A 26,836-nucleotide genomic window follows, 5' to 3' on the forward strand; every position below is an offset into this window, starting at 1 on the left:
ATATGTGCATGGAAACAGTGACTCTGAGTTGCTCAGAGTCACTCGCAGTAGAGAGGTTAATGTTTGAAAGGTTGAATTTGTTATTGGATTCCACAGAAGCTGTTTTTCCAGAACTTTCCCTTGTCCTCTATTGTAAAGTTTTCCTCTTTTTCAAGTGGCCGTTTCCTTTTCTTCTCATCCTCCAAAGTAGAATAGCTTTTCACTACCCTTCTCTGTTTCCCAGTGAAAAAGAATCTTTTTGCATCCTGATAATTAACTAAAACTAACTATTCCTGGGAAGAACCAAAGATAAGCCATGAGATGTTTTAATCAGTACTTATGTGAATCAGATTTACAAAATACAGGATATCTTATGACATATAGATAAAGGTGAGCAGTCGATGCACTAGGAGCAGACCACTCTACATTAGTAACTGTACTGGTGCCTGGTTATATGATCTGCCTTCTTATGATTCCTTATATGAACGCTTTGTCTCAAGGAAAGATAATCTTTGTTGACAGAAACAATATTCTTTAGTTTGATGGATTTCCTTGATCCAACCACTACTCTTCAAGGCCCTTCTCAAGTTAAGTTCCTTGTTACAGTTGTATAACAATGTGCTCACACGTAACAATACTACTCACTACGTAGTCTAGAATGGGCTGCAATAATTTATTAGTTAAGTCTATCAAGTTGTTATTACTAATGCAATCTTTCACTTATTTAAGTATACATCTCTACCCATTTTTTACCATGTGATTATGAATCTAGCACCTGGGTTGCTAGTTCACAATATGTAGATCTAGTGGACCTGTAACATTAAAGCCATTAGGTTCATACAGATACTAAAATGAATCCTGCTTGGTCTCTGATAGGCCATGGGTCATTGGCAATTAATTTCCATGCTTGTAAGGATGATAACACAAAAGCTCACATTAAATCAGTACCATGCTTTTGTTGCTAAGGTAATCCAAAAGGAATCAATCTTATTAAAATTAAAGATATAGTCTCATAATAGGTTGTAAAAAAAGGAAGCTGTGACATGCTGCTCAGAGTAACTGTTTCCATATAAATATCTCCCCTACATTTGCTCACAAAAAGGCTCTCAGCACGCAGAATTGATCTCATCACTCATTTATAAAGAATTCTGAGGATTATGGAAAGTAGCAGGTGTGGGGAAGGGAGAAAAAGCAACTGATTGACATGCCCTTGCCTATCCTGTGTATTTACTTAAAAATAACTTAAAGCATATACATAGCTAGATTTGAAGTGAGATGGAAATTGGTGAGAGCAATTTTTTTCAATGCCTTTACTGTTTTCACACTTTAATCAGAGCCATAGGTAACTAGCTTAAGTGTAACTAATTGTGCCTATAGTTAGTTCTACAGAAAGACAGTGACCAATGACCTAGCTAACTAACTAATTACACAGGGGAACAATTAGAGCAATATAGAATTTTTGTTGGGAAGCTTTTTATTTTTTGAGTAGTTGGGAAGTCTCTTGAGGCATGTCCAGATCTTTTCAGGCGAGATTTGGCCTTGATTCTGTATTAGTCCTGCACTATAGCATAGCATCCCTGTGCTAAAATTAGAGCATTTCATATCTGAGTTACAAAGGAAGTACTTTTTAAAGCCTCACACGTAGATGAACATATCTGGCTTCATTCTGTCATGAAATGAGTGTAACTAATTAGAATAGTGAAAGCGTTAGCTTTTATTACAAGAGTGTGTTAATGCAGTTGCTTTAGTTCGCCATTATTCCTTAATAAGATACAATAAAATCACCATAATGCATGTAAACAACTATCCTCTCTGGGATAAAAATGGATTAATGACATATTTTGTGTTTATAGAAACAAACGCCATTTAGCAGCTATTCCTCTGGGGAGGTTTTTCTTAACCAGTAACCAGGTATTTATTTTAGACCTGAAAAACATAGTTAATAATACTGAAGGGTTATTAGTGCAATAGGATACTTATGATCCTTGCACAGTGAAGAAAGCAGGTTCATTTAAAAGATTAATAAAGGAAATTTGCATATTTATATGGAACTGATGGCTTCCTGTCTTTCAAAGTTTAGGGTTATTTTTAATTATACATTTCCTTGCTGATTGGGATTCAACAAAGGAGATAAGGCAATTGTCATTTCTGAATTGGAAACCTAAATTATTCTTAAATAACTGTCTTTTGAACAGCAAGACAGAAAAATTCACAGGTAGTAAGAAAGCATTAACAACTTAACTAACTTTGCCTTAAAAGTCCTGTGTGAGTGAGCAGATCATCATAGGCAAACCTACTGCCCATGCATTCTGCTGCTTTATGCTCATGAGGGATTAGGCTGTACCCTTTACAGTGGACAGGGCAGACATCGATCACCCTTTATTTTTGAATAAAAATGGCACTGTCTAGTTGACAGCAAATGTAGGACTATGTAACAGCCCAGCATTAGTGTCTTGTTGCTGCTGCCACAAACTTATGTGCAGCAGTAGCACCTCTGGATCTTATGGAAGTTCTTTTTTGAAGGTTATTTGAGAATGTTTTTTCCTTTTAAAATACTTTCTTTGAAACAACTTTTTTTTCATACAATATATTATCATCAAGGCTTTTTGTTTGAAGAATTTTATAGAATGTATGTTGACCATCTGCCCCTCAAGTCTGTAGCTGTAGGTTTTTCTGTGTCCCGCCCAGCCACAGCAGTCCCACAGCCTGCTTATAAGATAATCATTCTGAGGCTTATATTAATTATAACTGCTTGGCCATGAGCTCAGGATTATTACTGACTAGCTCTTACCCTTAAAATAACCCATCATTTTTATTTATGTTTAGTCACTTGGCTTGGTACCTTTTTTCAGTTCTGCCTTGTCATCTTGCTTCCTCAGTGTCTGGCTGGCCACATGACTCAACCTTCCTCTTCCCAGAATTCTCCTCATCTGCTTGCCCCACCTATACTTCCTGTCTGGCTACTGGCCAATCAGTATTTTATTTATCAAAGAATCAGAGCAACACATATTCACAGCATCCAGAAAGACATTCCACAGCACAAGTTCTTCAAGATATACCCCATTTTCTATTCTTCTGACTTTAGGGCCCTTTTCTCTTTGTTTCCAACCATTAAGTCAATATATTGTTGGGTGTGTGGTCTTCCTCAGGAATGTGGTTAACTTACTCGATGCTACTCTTTTAGAGGTATTGATTCTTCCTTTCTCAGCAGTTATCACTTGACAATAGCTCCCCAGCTAGGTGGGAATCCATTGTCTAACTTCCCTCTCCATGCTAGGATTTGCTCTAACTTGAGCTTTCATAGGTTTTATGTTTGCTGTCACGACTGTTGTGAGTTTATATGTACAGTTGCACTGTCGTGGAAGTGACCAACCATTTTCTGATTAGATTTAAGTACCACTCTACACGATGAAATGATTATTCTTGGATGAAGAATCTCTGGATAGACAGGTCATAGGTCCTAGAGGAGAACCTGCTATTATTGTACAAAAGAGACATAGTAATAAACCAACTCCTATACCCATAGGTTAACATATTTCCCACCTCTCATTAGAGAAGCTTCTACTGGCGGGAGATGGTGATTAACACAGAGACCCACAACTAGCCAAGGCAGAAAAAGAAACCTTGGAATTCTCAGCCTTCAATGCCGAGGTTTAGGAATCATTGAAGAAGATTAGGTTGAAAGAGTGTAAGAGACACAGGCAATGGATGATCAGAAAGCTTTTAAGGTTTCTTGAGAAACTTCTGTATCATTTACATCAAGGCTGAGTTGTCTTTATGCTCTCACCAATATTGCCTAAGAGTCTCTACCCTTTCAGCATTATTTCCTACATTTATTTTTTTGTCAAAAGTTAATTCTGGGGTGAGAGGTTATCCCACTGTGGTTTTAACTTGTGCTTTCATGATGGTTGGTGAGGTTGTGCATCTTTATGCATACTTATTCTTATTGATTACTGTATAGCTGGTGAAGCCCATGGCTCTTTAGCTTCTTGAAAATTGAGTTTATTTTTCTGGTGTTGGGTCTCATTGGTTCTTTATGAATTCTGCATAGCAATCATTTGGTAGGTGAATAGTTTATAAATATTTTTCTTCCATTTTGATATTTCTTCCATTTTAATAATTTTGATTGTTTTCCTTGCTGCACAGGAGCTTCTTGATGGACTAGTTTTATGTTGAGTGCTTATAGTTATGGGTCTTATCTGAAAAGCCATTGGCCATCAATGTCTTAAAAAGTTTCTCCGATATATTCCTAAAATAAATTTATAGTTTCAGGTTGCATATTTGGGATTTTGATGTACTAGGAATAAATAGATTTTTGTAGATAATGGTGGTGGTGGGGGTAAGAGATCTAATTTCATTCTGCACATATATGTACGTTCAACTTTGCCAGCAATACTTATTGAACAGATTATTTTTTCTCCACAATGTGTCTTGAAGGCTTTGTTAAAAATTAGTTGACTGTTTGAATATAGACTATTTCCTAAGTTTGGTATTATGTTTATTGACTAATTTTATTTCCAGTAGTCAAGGAATAATAAATATATCCCTTTCTTTCAACACAATATTTTTATTGATTATTTGGGAATTTCACATAATATGCCTTGATCATACTAACTTACCAGTCCTCCCAGGTCTGTATCCCACCTTTGTGACTCTCCCTGGAAAAAAAAAACCCTCCCCAAAACAAAACAACAACAGCAAAGAAAAACAAAACCAAGTCCAATTTTTGTTGCCCTTATATTCACTGAGGCATGGTCATACTCCCAGTGGCGAGCTCCTTAAAGAAATCTAATCCCCACATGCTCCCCCACCAGAAGCCATCAATTATGGAGAGCTACACTTCAACATCCTTATCACAGATTTTAAGAGTTCCCTTCAATGGCTTCCTGCTGAGGCTGTTACTCATTTTTGGGGGGGAGTGAGGTGGGGTAGGAAGGGAGTGTTGTCACAGAAACCTTCTAATTCTCTCATTCTCAACTATGAGTCTTTAGTCATTGATACCACTGCAAAAGAAGCTTCCTTATCCTTTACAGTCAGTGGGAGCATGAATCATAGTCTTCCATTTGGTTTCTTCTGCCAGTACAGACAACAGACATCAACACAACCCTGTGCTGCAGCATGGGCTTCAGATGCCATCATAGCCTTTAGTGGCAGCACAGACTATATAGATCAATTTAGCTTCAGAGGCAACAAAAGCCATAGACACCATATGGTCTTCTGCAGCATCTCAGCCCATGGACATCAATGTGACTTCACGTAGCAGCACGGATCACTAGTATCCACATGGCCTCCATTGTCAGCTTGGACTATGGACCTCAACAGGGTCTCTGACAGCAATACAGACCACATATGGCCCTCCAAATGGACCATGGACACCCTCATGGCCCTCAATGGCAACATGGCCCACAGACATCAATATATCTTCAGGTGGCAGCACAGATAACAGAAATCCTCATGGCCTTATATGGTGATATTTGCCCCAGACATCAATATGACTCCTTTGTCAGCAGGACAATGGATGTCAATATGGCCCTCTGTGGCAACACAGGCCACATACATCAACATGAACTTGGGTAGCAACCGGGACCATGGACACTAACATGGACCACAGTTGTAGCACAGACTACGGGTGTCCACTTTGTCTCCAGCAGCATGGGCCTTGGATATCATATATCGACAAGGCCTTCAGCAGCAACCCAGGCCACAGACATGTACATAAAGCACCATAAATACTGGACCATCATTGAGACTCCTCTCATACATGTATCCTGCTGTTTCCAAGAGTCAGAGTGGTCTTACATCTAGGCAGAGCATCCAAGGAAAGAATCCACTTGAGCTCCAGTTCACAAAACACCTCCCCAACCTCAACACAGGCATCCTGAGGCTAACAGGCATGACCATTGTACTTGCAGCCTGCTGACTTCTTCTCAGGCACATACTTCCCTTCTTCCAGCAGGGTGAGCAGCAGCAGCAGCTCCAGCAGCTGGCTCCATGCTGTGGGCAGGCCTGCAGGCCAAGGACCAGCCCTATTCAATAATGTCATGCTCTTTGTCCACTGTGTCTGTGTTCCCATATAGCTTCCATACCCTCTGCTGCCATGTCTGTGGTTTTGCCATGCTCTCCAGTGAGCACAGCTCTGGTCCATTTTTCCTTTCAATTTCTTGAATTCACTTTTTAAAAGCATCTTCCCATAGAATCTGCCTTCTTTTTCAGTTGTTCTGGGGATATCACAGGCTCTGCAGACTCTCCCACCTCTGAGTCCCTTCTTGAAGTCTCCATGGGGTGACTCTCAGGCTCCCCAGAACTCCGCAGTGGTGTGAAGGGTGCTGGCAACAGCCTCCATCTTTGATCACAGTCATACTTTGAGCCTCACAGAGCAGTTTCTGGATGTGCAGTCAGGAATAATATATTCTTCTCTTTGGATTTTTTTCTACCATTCTAGGTCTTTTCGGGTTCAGCATGACCTGTAGATTCATTACTATTTTTTTTTTTAGAAGAAAGTCATTGATATTTTGCTGAGAAATTATGGTGAATATATCACTTGTTTTAGAGGTTAAGGTGTTTGAACAGTATTAATACTTGTGGTACATAAACAAGATATGTATTTTTATTTTCTGGATATGTATGTTATAATGCTTTATCTTATTTGCCAGTGTTTTGATGAAAATTCCTAAGTGGTTTTATAGCTGCCATAAATAGCAATATTTTCTGAAATTTTAAAACAAGTCCTTTGTTGGTGTATAGAAACACTATAGTTAGGACACAGAGATGACTCAATGGATAAGGCACCTCCCACAAAACCTGATGACATGAGTTCAATTCCTGGGACTGACATGATGGGATGAGAGAACTGACTCCAACAACGTCTTTTTTGACTTCCACGTGATCTCTTTGGCATGTACTCAACCACACACATACACAGAATAAATTAACTGATCATTTTTAAATGCTATTGTTATCCATGCATTTTCCCCCCAATATTTTTACAAGGTCCCTTTATTCAGACTGGCAAGTGGCCAGTGCATTGTCATTATGTACAGCAGTATCTGGGGACATCTGAAGAAATTATAGACCAATTAGTTTTGATTCCATGGTTGGCGGCCAAGTCTTAGGAAGTATTTAAAGAGATTAAATGGGAGCACTGAGAAAAGCACATGTTGATAGCCACTGCAGTCTCTGAAATGAAAGTAATATGTCAACAATTTTTTCCCTCTTTAAGGGCATGAATACTAAGGAAAGCAAATGAACTCTTTAAAATTCTCTAAATTTCCAGAAAATGTCTGTTAAAGTTTTACTTGGTGAATTCACACACATAAAGAAGCTGTTCTTAAAACTGGAGCAGTTCTGGGGATAAGGATTAATTCATTATATTGATTTTAAAATGAGAAGGGATCAAGGAGATATATCTCAAGACCAGAATGGACAAACCTCCACTTTATCCATCAGCAGCATCAACTCTATTTCTGTGCATTTATCATGTGGACTTTTCCCACAATGTAGCAAAAAAGTAAATCCATGACTTTCAAAAATACATAGCTGAGTCTAAATCAGTATTATTTTTTTATTACTCTAAGTACACAGAAAACTAGAAAAACAGAGGAAAATGTATTAAGATTGACTTGTAGGATTCTAGTAGGGAAAAAAAAAAAACATGTTAGGGTTGAGTTGATGAGCAACTCCCTGACCTCATGAAGGGAGAGGGTGGTCTGGGCATTTTTTGAGCCCATGAACGTATGCAATGGATGCCATCCAGTGTCCCAGTTCAGGTGAAAGTTGGAGAGAGATGGAAGGCAATCTGGATCAGACACAGATGGCTTACCAGATGCATGTATAAAACAGACCTGAAAATAAAGCAAATGACACTAGAGTACTAAATTATAGGTCCACCAAGAATTTTTATTTCTTTTTTTCCTATCCTTATTTTTCTTCTATCAAAACCTGATTCTTTTCTCATACAATACAACCTGATTCTAGTTTCTCTACTATGGTGATATTTTATTTGTACTGAAATGTGATTTTATTTGTATGTTAATAAATAAAGTTGCCTGGGGGTCAGAGCTAATAGCAAGCCATAGCAGAAGCCAGGCAGTGGTGGTGCACACCTTTAATCCTGATCACATGACAGGCAGATTGATTTCTGTGTGTTCAAGGAAACAATCAGCATGGAGATACATGCCTTTAATCTCAATACCAACTATAGAAGACCTAGAGGTCTGTATAAACAGGCAGTGACAAGGAGGTCATGTGGTTGGGTTTATAACCAATGAGAAGGCAGAACAGAAAGTCAATAAAAAGACAGATACACAGGAAGAAGGTCTCTTTCTGAGGAGAAGTACAGCAGCAGCAGGAAGGGTAAGAAGGCGGTTTCAAGTCTCAGCTCTCAGCTACTGCTCTGACCTCTTGGGCTTTTAACTCTGCATTTGGCTCTGTGTCTCTTATCTAATAAGACCATTTAGAATTACATCTACACTCTACCCTTTGCTCCTCCCTCTTCCTCCTCATCTTCCCTTCCCTCCAGATCTACTCCCTTCTGTCTCTTACTAGAAAAGAACAGGTTTCTAAGAGATAACAACCAAACATGGCAAAATAAAATATAATAAGAGAGAGCAAAAACTATCATATCAAAGTTGGACACAGTCACACAACAGGAGTAAGAGTCCCAAGAGCAGGCACAAGTGTCAGAGACCTTCTAATTCTCACAGTTGGGAGTCTCATAAAAATACTAAGTTGACAGCTGTAATACACATACAGAGGTTCTGGTGTAGAACCATATAGGCACTGTGCTTGCTGCTTCAGTCTCTGAACTCATACGAGCCTTGCTTAGTTGATTCAGAGGGTCTTGTTCTCTTCGTATCCTTCATCCATCTTGCTCTTACAATCTTTCCACATCCCCTTCCGAGGGATTCTCTGAGTTCTGAGGGGAAGAATTTAATGGAGACCTCCCATTTAGACTCTACTCTGTATACTGTCTGATAATGGGTCTCTAAATCTGTTTTAATCTTCTGCTGGAGGAAGCCTCTCTGATGATGATGACTGTATAAGGAACTGATATATAAATATAGTAGAATATTGTTAGGAATCATTGTATTGATTTTTTTAATAGACCAGCAGTGTTTAGTTTTGCCCTAGATCTCTGACCTATCTAGTCCCTGGTTATAGTCCCAAACAGTATTGTGTTGGTTCCTCCTCATGAATCAGGTCTTAGGTCAAATCAAACATTGGTTGGCTACTCTCACATGCTCTATATCACCGTTGTCTTAGCAAATTTTGCAGGCAAGACAGAGTGTATGCCAAAGGTTTTGAGGCTGGGTTGGTGTCCACATTTCTCTTTTGCTAGCTTACAGAGTACCTCATGGCACCAAAGAGACTAGAACATAGGGGTGAATACTCCATGTAGGCACCAGCTCAACATCTTCATGTTCAGTGAGGTGTGTGTGTGTGTGTATGTGTGTGTGTGTGTGTGTGTGTGTGTGTGTGTGTGTGTGTGTGTGTGTGTGTGTGTGTGTGTGTGTGTGTGTGTGTGTGTGTTGTCCTTTGCAATGGGGACTTGTTGTCAGTTTGTGGAGAGTTTAGTGGAATTGCTTTGTTTTTCTCTCTATTTAATTTGATGTTGGCTATAGGCTTGCTATAAATTGCTCTTATTATGTTTAGGCATGTCCCTGATATCACTAATACCTCCAGGATTTTTATTGTGAAGGGGTGTTGGATTTTGTCAAAGGCAGTTCCTGTCTCTAATGAGATGATCATGATTTTTGTTTGTTTGCTTCCTTATATGGTGGATTACATTTACTCATTTTTGTATATTAAATCATCCCTGCATCTCTGGGATGGAGCCTATTTGATCATGGTGGTAATCTTTTTGTTTATGTTCTTGGGTTTGGTTTGCAAGTATTTCATTGAGTATTTTTGCTTCTGTGTTCATAAGGAAAATTGGCCTGGAACTCTCTTTCTTTGCTGAGTCTTTATGTGGTTTGGATACCAGGGTAACTGTGGACTTGTGGAAAGAATTGGTAAGTTCCTTCTTACCAATTCTATTTTTGGAATAATTTGAGGAGTATTGGCATTAACTTTTCTTTAAAAGTATGATTGAAGTCTGTGCTAAAACCTTTAGGTCCCCCTCCCTTCTCTCTTTCTCTTGGTTTGAAAACTTTTAAAGGCTGCTTATATTTCCTTAGGGGTTATAGGACTATCTAAACTTTTTATCTGATCTTCATTTAACTTTGTTAAGTGGTATCTATCCAGAACATTGTCCATTTCTTTCATATTTTCCAATTTTGTGGAGTATAGGTTGTTCAAGTATGTCCTTAGGATTCTTTGGATTTCCTCACTATCTGTGGTTATGTCCTCATTTTTGTCTCTGATTTTGTTAATTTCCTTATTCTCTCTCTGCCTTTTAGTTAGTTAGGATAACGGTTGGTCTACTTTGTTAATTTTCTTAAAACATCAACTCTGTGTTTCAGGATTTTTTTTTTTTGTATTGTTCTCTGTGTTTCTATTTAATTGATATCAGTTCTGAGTTGGGTTATTTCTTGCTGTCTATGCCTTTTTGGTGTGACTATTTCTTTTTATTCTAGAGTTTTCAGGTGTTGTTAAGTTGCTGGTATGACATCTGTCCAATTTTTCATGTAGGCACTTAGTGTTAGGAACTTTTCCTTTATCACCATTTTCCTTGTGTCTCATCAGTTTGGGTGTGATTATCTGATAGGATGCATAGAGTTTTATTTTAATTTTCTTATATCGATCAAGATTTGTTTTATTCTGAGAAGACGATTTTTGAAGAAGTTCTATGAGGTGCAGAAAAGAATGTATATATATATTTTTGTATTTGGGTGAAATATTCTGCAAATATTTGTTAGGTCTGTTTGCTTTATGTCTGTTAGCTCCAGTAATTCTCTGTTTAGTTTTGTCTATTGGTTCATCAGGGTATTGGCATCTCCCACTATCAGTGTGTAAGTGTGTGAGTGTTTCATTTACAAACTTGGGTTCCCTTGTGCTTGGGGCATATATATTAAGAACTAAAATGTCATCTTGGTGGATTTTTCCTTTGAGTATGTATATCCTCTTTTTTTTTTTTCTCTTTGGATTACTTTTAGTTTGAAGTCTATTTCATTGGATATTAAAATTGCTATCCTATCAGCTTGCTTCTTAAGTCCATTTGCTTGGAATATTTCAACACTTTACCCTGAGGTAATGTGTATTATTGATGTTAAATTATGTTTCTTGGATACAGCAGAAGGATAGATCCTGTGTTCATATCCATTCTGTTAATCTGAATCTTTTAATTGGGGAATTGTGACCATTGATATTAAAGGATATTAATGACCAATGATTGATTCCTCTTATTTTGTTGCTGTTGGTGGTGGTGATGTTGTGTGTGTGCTTCCCTTCTCTTGATTTTGCTGATGTAAGATTATTTATTTCCTGTGTTTTCATGTGTGTAGTTAGCCTCCTCGAATTGTATTTTTCCTTCTAGCATTACTGTTGTTCTGGATTTGTAGCTAGATATTGTTTAAGTTTAACTTTATAATTGATTATCTAATTTTCTCCATCTATGGTGACAAAACTTTTGCTGGCTGTTGTAGCTGGCTGTTGTTGCTAGTACATGAATAACCAGTCAGAGGCTTAATATTATTTATAGACTGTTTGGTCTGTGGCTTAGGCTTATTGCTAGCTACCTATTACATTTAAAATTAACCCTTATCAGTTAATCTATGTATTGACACGTGTCTCCTGGCTATTACATCTTGCTCCTCTGGGAGGGTCACAGTGTCTCCTCTGAACCTGCCTTTCTTCTACCTGTATTTCCTTTCGATTTCCAGCCTGGCTGTCTCTTCTCTTACCATAGGCTAAAACAGCTTCTTTATTATCCAGTGGTAGCAACACATATTCAGAGCGTACAGAAAGACCATTCCACAGCAAGGTGTAGTATGCTAAACAAGCTCTGTGGTCCCTTAGAGTCTGAAGGACATCTATCCAGTCTCTTCTGGCTTTCAGAGTTTCCACTGAGAAATCTGGTGTAATTCTAATAGATCTGCCTTTATATGTTACTAGCTCTGTGCCCTTGTAGCTTTTGATAATATTTCTTTGTTGTGTATGTTTAGTGTTTTGATTATTATATGGCAAGTCCACTGCTTTCTGTTCTGATCCAATCCATCTCTTTCTTCAGGGTAGGAAAATTTTTTTCTATGATTTTGTTGAAATTATTTTCTGGGATTTTGAGCTGGAATCTTCTTCTTCTATTCCTATTATTCTTATGTTTGGTCTTTTCGTAGTGTCCAGATTTCCTGGATGTTTTGTGTCATGTTTTTTTTTTTCTTTCTTTTTTAAGATTTAACATTTTCCTTGACAAATGTATCCATTTCTTCTACTGTGTCTTCAGAACCTAAGATTCACCTTCCCGTATCTTGTGTTCTGTTGGTGATGTTTGCCTCTGTAGTTCCTGTTTGAATTCCTAAATTTTTCATTTCCAGCATCCTTTGGTTTGTGCTTTCCTTATTGCTTCTATTTTCAGGTCTTGAACCCTTTTATTTGTTGTTTGTTTCCTTCAAGTCTTTCTTTCTTTAAGGGATTCATTAATGTCCTCCATTTGTTTCTTTGTATTTTTCTGGATTTCTTTAAGGAAATTTTTTTTCATTTTTCTTTAAGGACTTCTATTATCTTCATTTAGTTGGTTTTAAGGTCTTTTTCTTGTGCGTCAGCAATTTGGGGATATTCAGGGCCTGCTGTGGTAGGGTAGCTCGGATTTAGTGGAGACATATTGCCCTGGCTGTTGTTGATTGTGTTTTTATGTTGGCATCTAGGCATCTGGCTTGGGATGATTGAAGTTCTAGGTGCTGATTTCTGGACTTGTCTTGGTTGGGTGAATGTTTTGTTTCTTGGTTTCTGTTTCCTCTCTCAGTTTTGTGGGGTTGTAATGGATGTGTGTTGTCTGTTTTCTTGGACTACTCAGATGGGGTGATCACAGAGAATGCCTGGTGGTGTTGGAAGCTTTGAATACTGGGCTGAGTTGGAGGAAGAAAGGTTGGAGAAGAAGATCTCCATGATCCCTTAGTTTGGGATCAGAGAAGAAAGGGAAGCCACAACCAGTTTCCAGCTATTGAGCTGGAGATGAAAGTGAGGTTAGGAGTTGGATCCCAAGAGCAATAGGAGAGGGGTGGGTCTATCTTTAGCCTATTTGTTTTTCTGGGAGGAGCATCCCTTGAGTTAGCAGGGGATGCCTGCTAGAGTTGGAGTCTGGGTCAAAGCAACAAGTATATGTGTGTCGGGGGGAGGGGGAGGAAAGAAGGGGAAGAAGATATTTGGGATACACAGAAGATGGGAGCAGGGGCCAGGGAAGGCTGCTAGGGGTGTTTTGCCTCAGAGCTGGGAATGAGGCTGGGGATGAGATCTGGGGGAACAGAGAAAAGAAAGTCTGAGGGCAGCCTACCTGGCTTTCTGCCAACAAGGACTTTGCCTTAGCAGAGATCTATGTTCTAATTGAGTCTGGGACAAAGCAACAAGTGAGGAAAAGAAGGTTAGAAGGGAAAAGATCTGTGGGATCCACAAGAGGTGGGCGTCAGAGGAAAGCTCCCCTGGGCATTCTGTTGCAGAGCTGGGGGGGAGACTGGTGGATTGGAACTGGGGAGAAAGAGAGTTATTTTTATTCATGCTTTAATCCTGTTTGATACAGAGCTGGTTAAATTATTTTTTGATTTTGATTTCATTTTGGTAGGTTATATTTAACTATAAATTTATCCATTTCTTTGAATTTTCCAAGTTAGTGAAATAAAGGTTTTTATACTTAAAAACCTTATGATTTTTCTCAGTGTCATTAATATTTGTTGTAATGTTTCCCCTTTTGTCTCAAATTTTACTTATGTCTTCCTTTTTCCTTTAGCTTTATTTTGCCATAGGTTTGCCAGTCTTACTTATCTTTTCAAAGAACCAACTCTGTTTCATTGGTTATATATATATTCCATTTCACTTTCATGAATTTTTGCTGTGATCTTAATTGTTTCCCTTGTGTATTGCTTTTGGTTCTAATTTCTCTAAGGCTTTAAGTTATATTGTTAAGTCATTTGTTTTCTCTGTAACTTTTTAGATGCAAAAACTTGGAACTACGAATTTTGTTTTTTCTTAGTTTAACTACAATTTTGTTAATTTTGTCATGAATTCAGAAAATGAAGGGTTGTCTTCATTTTTAACTTAAAAAATTTCAGCATGTTTCTTCTGATATTTATTTCTTTTCCTTCCTTTTTACCAATTTATTATTTACTTTCACTTCCCTAGGTCAGTGAGACCCATCATTAGTGACTCTTATTCTTGGTATGCGAGCCTATGACTGTAAGATTATTTAACATTTTTAGGTTTTGTGTTGTACTTTTCACTTATCATTTCTCTTTCAATTTTTTTCACTAAACTTTTCTTATTTAGACTACTTATCTTGATTTTTATACTTTCATATATATATTTTTCTTATTTTTTTTTTTTTTTCGAGACAGGGTTTCTCTGTGTAGCTTTGCGCCTTTCCTAGAACCCACTTTGTAGACCAGGCTGGCCTTGAACTCACAGAGATCCACCTGGCTCTGCCTCCTGAGTGCTGGGATTAAAGGCATGTGCTACCACCACCTGGCTATACTTTCAAGTATTTTTTATATTAATGGATAGGTTTTTTTTCTGCTCCAACCTGAGAAGATATATGGTTGTAATTTTTCTGAATTGGCTATGAATTGTTTTGTGAGCTATTGTAACCATCCTGGAGAATGTTGCATGTTTTGGTGAAAAAAATATATATTATGTTGCTGCTGGATGAAATGTTCTAAATTGTTTATTAGATATATTTGTTGTCTATACGATGGTTCATTTAAAACATTTCTTTATTTAATGCTCTAATTTAATCTTTCCATTGTGAGTTGTAGGGTGTTGCAGTTGCTAATTATTATTGAATTAAAAGTTCTTCCTTTGGATGTGATAATATTTGCTTTCCATACTTGGGTGGTTCTATGGGTACATATGTATTTATAGATATTATATCTTATTACTGAATCTATCTTCTCACCAATCTATATTGACTTCAATGTTTTATAGTCTAATTTATCTGATAAGGTTATAGGCACCACTGTTTTCCTTAATTTTTATTGAATGACATACATTTTTTCCAACTTTATCACTTTTGTTTATGCTTAATCTTTTTAATGAACTGAGTTTCATGTGTACTTGAGTCTGTCTTTTGATTGGTGGATTTAATTCAGGACTTTTTACCATAAGATATGAATTTTCGTCTGTCATTTTTTTTTTGTTTGATTTATGCTTTTATAGCCTTATTTTTCCTTTTTTTTTCTATATTTTTTGGAACTTGTATTTTTATGTCATTTGATTCTGGAGGAGTAACCATATAGTTTCTTGGTGATTTCATTCTTTGATCAATATCAGAAATGTTTACAAGTGCCTCATTAATTGAGGCTATGGCAATTCATGAAGTAAATTTACTAGCAACCATAGGTAACATCAAGAATTGTGACAATGGTAGCCACAATCCTTTCCTCCATGGGTCTTCAAATGCAAGTAGGAAATTTCTGAGGGTTTGGCACCAACTCCTACAGTTGTGGAAGCACAATATAGTGCAGAGCCTGCTCCTAGATGAACGCATGTGGTCTGGGTTCAGTTGTACTGGTAATCATAGACTTGAGGTTTAAAACCAAAAGGAGGTTGTATTAATTACCTTATTTTTTTTTTAACAATGTAATAGACAAAGCAACTTAAAAAAGAATTTATTTTGGTTTTCTAGTTGAAGAGTAATTCCAACATAGTGGGAGGAACATAAAATAGCTGGTCCCATTCCATTCCCATTCAGGAGAAAGACACTGAGAAATACTTATGATAAGCCACATTTCTTGTTTTTATATAGTCAAGCTAAAGTAAAGGTGCTGTAGGCATTCAGTGTGGTTCTTACTACCCCAATTAATCTAATACAGATAATCCTTCATAAACATACTCAGTGGATAACATAGTTTAGATAATCCTTCCTAGGCTTGTACAAAGACTTGTCTCTGCATGATTGCAGATCCTTTCAAGTAGATAGTCAGTGTTAGTCATCATGGGGGCTTTCTCTACAGTCCAGAACTTGTAACACTGTTAGCAATTTTTATGGAGATTTAGAACCAAAATGGTTTGTTCTTGAGGTCATAAAGGGCAAACATAAACCATATTAGAGCTTTTTCACCAACAGCTGTGGTTTATAAACTCCATGGGCTGTAGTACTTCAGGTCCTACAATAAAGGTAAAATATTGGCTTATGGTAATGATATCCATGTTCTTACGATGTAAGCTGTAGGAAAACCTTCTCTAGATCCTACAGTTTGAGCACAGAAGGTACTGCAGCTGAGTGTTTGGTGTGTGTGGTTCTAAAACCTAAGAAAATGATTTTAATATCTCCAGGATACATAGGCTATAGAAGAAAAATATGTAGCATTTGGTACCATTGTCTTAAATGGGGCTTTCTAATGATCTTCAGGGACATGTGTGGTCAATACTAAGGTATTTTTCATAAGCTGCTGAATTCCTAGGACCATAGTCTGGAAAGGAGACCTTTCCTATGTTGTGCCAGTTGAACACAGATTATATTGAGGGATAAATCTACTTGTTTTCACGTTTGTTGAGGTATAGGTCTTGGAGGGGAACATTCCTCTCCTGATAGGTGGTCATCAGTGAAAGCAACTTCATACAATCATTTTAATTCCAAGTTTGTGTGTTAATGATGGTACCTACAAGTCTAGCTTGGGGGCGTACTGGGGGTTGTGCCTATGTAGCCACATCTTGAATCTACATGTCACTGAGGCAGGAGAGGGGTTCTACTCAGTGTGACATGGTCTAAGGTACCATCTGGTTTCATCAGGGGATTTTCTACTGACATTTAAGCCAAGATAGTTTTGTCCTGGTGATAGTTGTAGTATCTTGGAATCTGTGGCCTGGGATATAGCCAAAGTGAACTCCTCTGGTGTTCTTCAGCTACTCTCAGGACAGCAAGCTCCTCAAACTGGATTTGAATCTTGTTAACAACTGTGGAGTTATCTTGATGTTAGGAAGCCCAGCTTGCTTCTGTGTTTGGACTGCTCCCACTGTGCCTACAGTTGTAGATTTCTCCTGGCCAGGAACCAGAGTTGAACAAGACACTTGATTTGTTCTTTGCTGTTGGTTGTCTCTCTAACCCTGGATACATTTCAGGGTTCTGATCATATTCTTGCTGATTTAAAGATGCATTCAGAAGCTAGTTGACTCAGAGAAACGTAATTTTGTTAATATTTTTAACATATTGGAAAAAATAACCTTTCACTTAACACCTGGACTATGTTCCTTTTCAGAACTACCATTGCTTTTTAAATTCACTTTTGAAAAACTAAAATTTCATGATCAAGTTAGATAATGCAATATGAAGTAGACCTGAGACTTTTCATGGAAGGAGAGAAAAGGAAAAGTTACGTGGAAAGAGGGACGGGTTTTATTTTATGTGCAATTCTCAATGTAAGGCATACTTTTTTTTTTTAATACTTCACAAACCACATTTCAATGTTTCTTCTTTCAGAGGTAATTTTTAATAGGCTTTGATAGGCTACACAATGCAGTAGCATTTTCTGAAGGACTTAATGCATTTTGCATTTTTTTCTGTGTGTAGAATTTAATAAAGAGAAATTTACGAGAAACATTGACTCTTCAAAGTGAGTTCAATGGTTCTGCAGGAATTCTTTTGAGTTTCAAAATCAAATGCAAACTGATTGAAGCACCTTCTCTGATAAAGCTGTAAAACTCTGCACTTTCTGTTCCTTTCAAGCGTGCAGCTTTGTCTTCCAGTAACTCCACTAAAAGCTTCCAGTTCAATGGACGAACTTCTCCTTTTACTTCACTGAGAAAAGGTCAACTTCTGTTTTGCCCTCCAATCACCTCTCAACACTTACAAGCATCAAGATGCAGGGTGAGTTATTGAAAAATCCCATTTTACCTTGAGATGCCGGCATTAGTTCTTTCAAGGCTTCTAATCAGAGCTGGCACTTTTCTGTCCCTGCTGATTCTTTCACTGCTGAAATCATTCCTCCTTTCTTCTTGAGCTTAGAGAAGCCTCTGGAGGGCCTTCCCTCCAAATTTTCATGTATATTTACAAGCTACCATCTAAACTCACTTTACGGTCGATTGATGTGGTGGTTGTTGCCATTGGGTGAGATGATGAAAATATGGACTTGATGACTGTAAAATAGTGTGTGATGATGTGGTTGAAGATAACCTTAGTACCTTGTTGATGGAGGGTAAAATGATGTTGAAAATATTTTAAAACAATGCCCATGTCAGAGGATTTTAGAAAAAGTTAATGTGCTGTAACTGTTATTTTAAAATGCTCAACTAGGAAAACTGTCACTTTACTGTATAACATGGATGGATTATGTACACATACAAATCATTAGTATGTATATAAAGAATAGCTTTCTGTTCAAAATTAGCTTTTGGGTGGCATGTTGCTGAATGAAATAATTTTTATGAGTTCACTGTTGTGAAGGTTTGAATGTTTATTTCTTTGTAACTTAGGCAACAGTGACACTAACAAAAATTAGGGAGAAGTTGTCCAAGTTGAGCATAAGATGTCTGCTTTTAAGAAGCAGTTATTGTTCACAGGAATTGGCCCACATTTCTACCGGTTGCTGCTGACTGGTAATAGCAGTAGTTTACAGCTCTGGACATGGTTATTGAGCAGCCTTATGGATGCTTTTAGAAGATGACCTTAATTTTCAGGATGGAACATTTTAAGAATATTCTGAACAGCAGCATTAAGTATTTGAGATGTGTGGTCCAAGATTTAAAGCAGCATTGTATTATGTTGAAGTCTGAAACTATAAAATCATTCTTTATATAAATGTGTTTTTTTTTGTTTTTTGTTTTTTTTTTATTTTTATTTTTATTTTTTTAACTTCACCAGTAACCTTACTGTCATGTGCTCTGCATGGAATTGTGACTTTTCCAGGAGGCAGGCAGAACTCATGGCAAAGGACATGCTTTGGTCTCTGGTTTCCTCCTTTGGTTTCTTGATATCTTCATGTAAACAAATCAGAAATGCAAAAATGAAGGCAACTGAGATGTAAAGCATACTCATTATAAACATTCTTTGAATGCCTCAGATCTGGCAATGACTGACTAGGATGGTAAGTTTGCCAGTAATTTGCTCAGTATTTCAATTTATTATCAACACTTTTCCTGTCATAATTTATGCAAGCTTTGCTAGGAAGTGCGATCTATCTATTTGTCTGTCTGTCTGTCTACCCTTTGTTCTAGTGTAATTCCACAAATGAGATGTTATCTTATGGGAAAAATCCAGAACAGTAGAGTTCAATAGGATGTTAAAGTCTGTTCTCTTCTCCCAAAGATGAGATACTCTGACTTTCCAAGAGGTCCTGCTGTGCAAGTGAGCCCTGCAGTATATAATCAATTGCCAGATAGTTAACTAGTAATGGGTAGTTAGGAGATGCTTGGTTGTCAAATGGGCACAATTCACACCTGAAGATTTTGTTTCTGGTCCAGCTTTGCTACTCATTGGCTCATATATCTGTGGGATTTGTTTGAAGTTTCATCACTTCTAAATCAAAAGACTATATTTAGTGATGTGAAAATATTCTCCCAGCTGGATGCAAGGGAACATGTCCCAGTGGTGACAGAAATAAAAAGTGAGATTGAATGCAAACTCTCATGTAAGTTTTAAGTTTTAATTGAAAGCGAAGAGGTTGGATTCCCATAAGAATCTGGGATTCATTAGTCATGAAGATAGCACTGTCTTTATCCTCTCTCACTTCCTCTTCTTCCTATTTCTATTCTTCATGTTAAATTGATACCTCATTGTTTAAGAAGCCCTTTGCTGCACATATATGAACATATTGTTTACATGAAGAGATTTCAGTACATTGCAGTGGCCAGTTTGTTATTGGGACACCATATATATCCTTGGTGATCGGATGAAGGCAGAAAGTACAGATGATGGGTAGGTACACTGTTAACAAGGGAGGAACGGAACTCTGGGGCTAACAGGCTGCATATGGATGTAGAACATGGGAATTTATCTTGCTCCAGGGGTCTCCTTCTGTCCTTTCTTCAAAGATTTTCTGCTCTTTAAACTTAGGGGTACCTCAAGAACTGCTTCAAAGATGATTGAAGACTCTTGGCTCTACCTGTGGGAGGGATAGAAATCCATGGGTATGTCTTGTAAAGGGAGCAAGCTTTATGTGTAGACAGTATGACTATGATGATTTGAAAACTGTGGGTGAACTTGGATGAGATGGAGTCTCAAAGACATAAAGTAACCATGTTAAACATACCCAGACCAAAAGTCAAGATGAGATGACATGCCTTAAATGTGTAGAAGCTGGGCAAAGTTTGGAATATTAGGAGTACCTTATCAGAAGATTCAATAGTTTCTCAGTTTTCAACCTTTAAACATGCTGCTGCTGGCTTTTAAAACTAAACTTGATAGGTTTCTGAACTTCTAGATGCCTTGCTATGGTTAGTTTGGATGCCTCACTACCAAGTGGAACTTACAGCTATTACTGTTTAACAGCTTAGACAGCAGTGGGCCATTGGGTGTACATGTTCTGAGAACTAGGCCACTGCTCTTGATTTGCATTCTTTAGTCTGAATTTGGCTTCTGGATAATGAACTAAGTTATAATTATGGTTTTCCTTGGTTATAAGAGATATGGTAGTTATGAAACCCTAGACTCACAAATATAGGATAAATAGCAAATTTTTTCTTTAATTTTACAAAAATGTAAATAGACTAGTTATTATAACTGTAATTCTTGCTTGATAACTGTTCTATTATATGTAATTGTTTTTGGCAGCACAGAAAGTGGCCTTTATTTTACCATGTGTAGAAAACAGGCATTTGGATCCCAGGGTTCAAATTTAAAAATTGTTGGCAGTCGTTCTGAGCATTCAGCAATGCTGACAGATTCTACGTTGCTCATTCATACAAGCAAGGTTGTTACTCCTTGCTCAAAAAAGCCAGACCTGTCTAGAGAGCCTCTGCTACAGAGCTCAGGACCCAGTTCTGACTGTGTTTCTTCTATCTCTTCTTCACCATCATCACCTGGTCCTGATCTGTGCTCTTGGCCAGATATCTGCCCGGACTGTAGCAAGCCCTTCAGCCTCTCAACCACTGCAAATGCTTCGACATTTTTGATGGCTTCTACATCCCCTGCAGATGGCCCACCTTTCTTTTTGTCAGTTGGCAAACCAGCACCTGGATTAAAAGTTTTGCTTCTCCTGGCAATATCATTTGCACGCTGCGCACCCAGTTTGCCCTGGAACATTTTCTCTGCTTCTTGATGCTCTTTTAGTTTCACTTTCTGAAAGTCCAGTACTCTGACTTGTGGAACTTTATAGATGACAAAAAGTTGGTAATGCTTCTTATTCGTTACAGGATTTCTTAGGATGCTTAGATATGTCAGTGATTTGAGAGATGCCAAAGGATCCAGATCATACAGTTCCACTAGACTGTTGCTGGTGAGGATGAGCTCTGTCAGACAGGGAAGAGCCTGACCAAGTCCCTCACCTATTCGACAAATTCTGTTGTTGTTCACTAGTAAAGTTTTCAGTCTTCTCAATGAAGGAAAACCATCCAGTTTCCTGATCTCATTGTCAGAAAAGTCAATAGCATCAAACTGGTCTAAGGTAGCACCTAGATTTTCAATGACAGGAATTTTATATCCACAAAGGTCCAGCTCTTGATCCTGCACAGCATTGGTGTACTGTGTCACCTGCTCAATCAGCTCTGCTGTCAGCTTCACCTGTGTCTCCCACCAGTGACATGTCCCAGAGTGCCTATTATATGTAATTTTACTATGTTAAAGTTAGAACCTTCCTTTTTAATTAAATAGAGAAGGGGAAATGCTGTGGGATAATGCTTTTGACACTAATTTAATAAAATGCTGATTGGCCAGTAGCCAGGCAGGAAGTATAGGCTGGATAAGTAAGCAGACAAGGAGAATTCTGGGAAGAGGAAGGCTGAGTCAGGAGATGCCAGCCTGATGTCCAGGGAGTATCATGTAATGGCACACAGGTAAAGCCATTAACTGACTAGCTCTTACACTTAACCCATAATTCTTACCTATATTTAGCCACATGGCTTGGTACCTTTTCTCAGTTCTGCCTTGTCATCTTGTTTCCTCTGTGTCTGGCTGGTGACTTCTGACTCAGCCTTCCTCTTCCCAGAATTCTCCTCATCTGTTTGCCTTGCCTATACTTCCTGTCTGGCTACTGACCAATCAGCATTTTACTTATCAACCAATCAGAACAAAACATATTCATAGCATACAGAATGATATCCCAAAGTACTTCCCCTTTTCTGTTTAATCAAAAATGGAGGTTTTAACTTTAACAGAGTAAAATTACATATAATAGAACAGTTATCAAGCAAGAATTATAGTTACAATATCTAGTCTATTTGTATTTGGCAAAATTAAAGAAAATATTCTATCTATCCTATATTTGTGAGACTAAAGTTTCATATCTAATTTATCTTTTATCATAACCAAGAAAAATTACAATTATAACTATCTAGTCCTCAACCACATTAAAGACCACAGAAGGATATAATATTATCTAAGTAAACAGGAAATGCATTATAATTAACTTCCAAAATTCTGGAAATGACAGAGACAGCTGTCTGCCTGGACAGTCATCCAAATTTCCCCTGTAGCATTGGGGCATCCATCTTAATCCAATAGACCTAGGGTCTTTTGAGTTGCTTCTCCCTGTGTCCTGATCATCTACTCTGCAAAGCAGGAACCTGAAGGACAATCTTACCTTATTTTGGGAAAATTTAGCAGTCATTTTTCTATGGGTCCTGCATGTCTAGTCTACACAACATTTTGTCAATCAGCCTAGGCAAGAAAAGTTTCTTGCCCAAGTGGCCAATTCTGCCAAGAAGAAGATATACTCCACATGGAGTGTCTTTGATGCTCATCTACCTCTTTGAAGTAAGTCAGTGCTGCCAGAAAGTCTAAGATTTTAAAGCATTTTAAATGCTATATTCTATAGGTCTTGAAGTGTTTGAAGACTACCCACCTAACAAATATATCTATGTATACCTAGAAAACTTAACTAACTTGACTGTAAGTGTGATTATCATAGATGACTAATTATTAATCTGTATTTCTTAATTATACATTACATTTCAAATGAGCAGAGTAGAAATATGCATAAATATAACAAAATTAACTTTAAATTTGTAATAAACTAAAATCTATAGCAATTTAAGACATTTTAAACAAGTCGTTGCTCTTTAAAAGTAGATTCAATAATCTACCCTTTCATCCTATCATATCTATATCCAATCCCCCTTTTTTCTTTAGAAAGATATTGACTATGACCAATAACAAATTGTAATCAATTTCTAAACAAAAATAAATATTCATAATCCAGTTTTTTGGAACGTGGGCAAAGTTTTCTAGGCTACTTCTTGCTGATTGTGGGCACTGGTAGTCTTATGGGGATTTTGAGAAAATTTGAGATAATAGTCAAGTCCTGGGAAGACCGGCTATACACTTTGTTGATAGGTATTATCTGTAAGGTTCAGGAGGTCTGGCTTGACAAAATCTGATCCACCTTAACCTGGAACAAATCAACAGCCTCTTGCTTCCTGTGGAAACAAAAGCTGAGCCTCCTTTTCAAAGCAACATATCTTTAGATCCAAATGATGAAATCAAGATATCTTTAAAATACATATATTGGTTTAACTTAGCAGCCTTTATAATCACATGTCTCTCTCCAGTTAAAAATCCCAAAGACAACACAATCCAGATTCTCTGTGTAATATCCATTTTTACATGGCTTTTTTTAAAATTAATTTTACTGTCTCTTTCAAGACTTTATTTTTTAAAAATTATTTCTTTACATAACTGTCTATATTCATTGTCTTCTCTCGTCCAAGCTTACGTACATTTTTACACACACTGTAAAACCATTTAAAGTCTTACTCCATCTGAATCTGCCTTATTGTGAATCTATTGCTTTAGACTGCAGTGGCTAGGACTGAAGCCGATGCCTTGGCTGCTGACTCCACCCACTTCAGCTTCCCAATATGGCGGTGGTACATTTACCACCAGCTCTGGGAGCCATGTGCACCACCAACTCTTGGAAGCAGTGGGTCTATGCCTCCTTCAAAGCAGCCTGCACCCTACACGCCACTGCAAACTCACCATATTGTAGCTCATGGCTTGCCTGAGAGACACATCTAAGAAGCTGTTTTTAGCTCCCTTTTAGGATCTTTTTTTAAAAAAACAAAACAAACAAACAAAAAACAACAAAAAAATAACAAAAAAAAAACTTTTTCAGGTTTTAGGTGGAAACTCTTGCTCCACATTGGGCAGCCAAAAGTAGTTGGAAGTTTTTCTGTGTCCTGGCTAGCCAGTGGTCGGGACAAATCTCTCCCACTTGCGTCTCCCCAGTAAACACACAGAGGTTTATATTAATTGTAACTGCTTGGCCATTGGCTCAAGCTTATTACTGACTAGCTCTTACACTTACATTAACCCATAATTCTTATCTATGTTCAGCCATGTGGCATGGTGCCTTTTCTCAGTTCTGCCTTGTTATCTTGCTTCCTCTGTGTCTGGCTGGTGACTTCTAACTCAGCCTTCCTCTTCCCAGAATCCTCCTCATCTGCTTGCCCCACATATACTTCCTGTCTGGCTACTGGCCAATCCCCATTTTACTTATCAACTAATCAGAGCAAACATATTCACAGCATACAGAATGACATCCCACAGCAGACTAGTGATTGTTGTCAGCTACTTTCTTCCTTCTATTCAGTCTGTAGCCTGAGCCCAGGGAATAGACCTACCCATAATGCAGGTGGTTCTTCCCAATTCAGTTAATGTGATCACTGTAGGTATGGCCAGAGGCTAACCTATATCTTATCACATATATGTTCAGAGACTTGTCTTCTAGGTTATTCTAGGTCATGTCAAGTTGGTAATCATTATTAACCATCATACACTCTTGACTATTTTTCTTAGTTTTATCTTTCATTTTAAAAGATTTATGTACTTTTTATTTTATGCATATGGGTGTTTTACATGCAAGTACGTATTTTACATACCATGTGCATGCAGCACATATAGAGGCAAGAAAGGGACATCTGATCTCCTCAAGCTAGAGTTACAGATAGTTGTGAGCTGCTATGTGGGGGCTGGAAACTGAACTTGGGTCCTTTGGAAGAACAGCTAGTGTTTTTAACCATTGAGTGATCTCTTCAGCACGCCACCCCCCTTAGCTAATTTTAAAGTATACAGTGTTATATTATTAGCTATAGATCCTACTCTACTTTAGATATTTAGACCTTACTCCCCGCTTGTGACTGAATCTTTGGACTGTTTGATGTCTCCTCATTTCTTCTTTAGAGTAGGAATTTTAGTGGATTTCCATCTGACTCCAATCTGTGGCATTTAAAATCAGAATTGTAAGATCCTCCAATGTTAGCAAAAACTAAACAATTCACAGTGTAAAATTATGCTCATTGAATTACAGATAAAAAAATATCCCAAAATGATATTAAAAATGGCCTGTAAAGGTGTTAGATTACACGGGAAAATTGTCCATAAAACTATATTAAATTCACCATTTTGCAAATAATGAGGAAGATTTTTATCTCTTTAAAAGCCACATCTTTCTAAAGCAGCTGTGGAGGTTTGACTTACATTATGTTACTCTGATATTTTTTAAACAAAATGCCAAATATAATTTAGTGCTTGAAGCATGAAGCAAGCCTGACTACATTCTGCTTGACAGCCTTGCCATATTTCCATTAAGCTATTTATCCACTGGATCAAATATTGTGGTTAGTGCAGAAATGTATTAGGATATGTCTTTGGATGTTTGTACACATAGGTTGTGGATTAATAATCATTGCTAGTGTTTATTGGGTGCACTATGTGACATGCTACTTCCATGCCTTATCATTTGCAATTTGCTTAGTAATCATAGTAAAAGGTACTATTTATTTTAATTTTATACATGGAACTATACATGGGAAGGCTAACATAAAATTTCTAAAATCATAGCTTAATAGAAAATGATTTGAACCCAAGTGGTCTCACTCCAGAGCTGCACATATTCACATTAACTTGTAATATCTAAAGTATGAAGCAGTCTCATTTGCTCAATGATTAATTAATCTTTATTCTCAAGGTGACACTTTGGTATGATCTGTCCTGGCTTGCCATGCACTGCTAGGAGAGTGAGGAATAATGATCAACTCTCATGACTCTTTGGAAAGTGTCATTAAGCTGAATGGCCCCATCCTGTGGTCTCATTTCTTCTAACTAAATATTTCTTTGCACTTTAAGTGCTGATGTGGGAGGCTCTGTACCTATCTACCTATGCATGTTCTCTTCCTAGTTATACATTTTTTGCACATCAGATTATTTATGGAAAAGGTAATACAAATGCTCTATTCTCTACTTATGTTAATATGATAACTAGCTTTGTACATTTTTAAAATTTTTGTTTAAGAAAATCAGTCTTGCCTTATTATAGTAAAGTACTGTGCCTTGATCTCGCTTCCCCAATTCTTGTGTCTATTGACTTTTAACCCACAGGATCATGAACCAACAAATGTATTTTTTATAAGTTACATAGTCTGTGGTAGTCTGTTATAGTAAGACTGAATGAACCTAAAATATCTTTTTTCTCTACATAGCAATATTTGTATTTACTTATAGTTTTATTTATTACTTTGGTTCCTTTTTGTTTGTGGTTTTGATAAAGGAATATGTAAGTTTTTATTTTATTGACAATAAAATGAAGATTATTTAAAAGTTCACAGAAACGGTTATAGGCCATGTTCT

The 26,836-nt window shown here is 37.4% G+C and overlaps 1 protein-coding gene across 1 annotated transcript; it reads right to left on the minus strand.

Annotated features, from left to right (window-relative positions):
* Positions 1 to 20,953: 20,953 nt before the first annotated feature.
* On the minus strand, positions 20,954 to 22,820 carry LOC118592872 (U2 small nuclear ribonucleoprotein A'-like). Its single transcript, XM_036201966.1, has 2 exons — positions 22,794 to 22,820; positions 20,954 to 21,775 (listed from the first exon to the last, which is right to left on the minus strand). Exons 1-2 carry the CDS (start codon positions 22,818 to 22,820, stop codon positions 20,954 to 20,956), a joined length of 849 nt encoding a protein of 282 aa, XP_036057859.1.
* Between the last annotated feature and the right edge of the window lie 4,016 nt (positions 22,821 to 26,836).

Source organism: Onychomys torridus, chromosome 11, assembly GCF_903995425.1.
Source record: "Onychomys torridus chromosome 11, mOncTor1.1, whole genome shotgun sequence".
Lineage (NCBI taxonomy): Eukaryota > Metazoa > Chordata > Mammalia > Rodentia > Cricetidae > Onychomys > Onychomys torridus.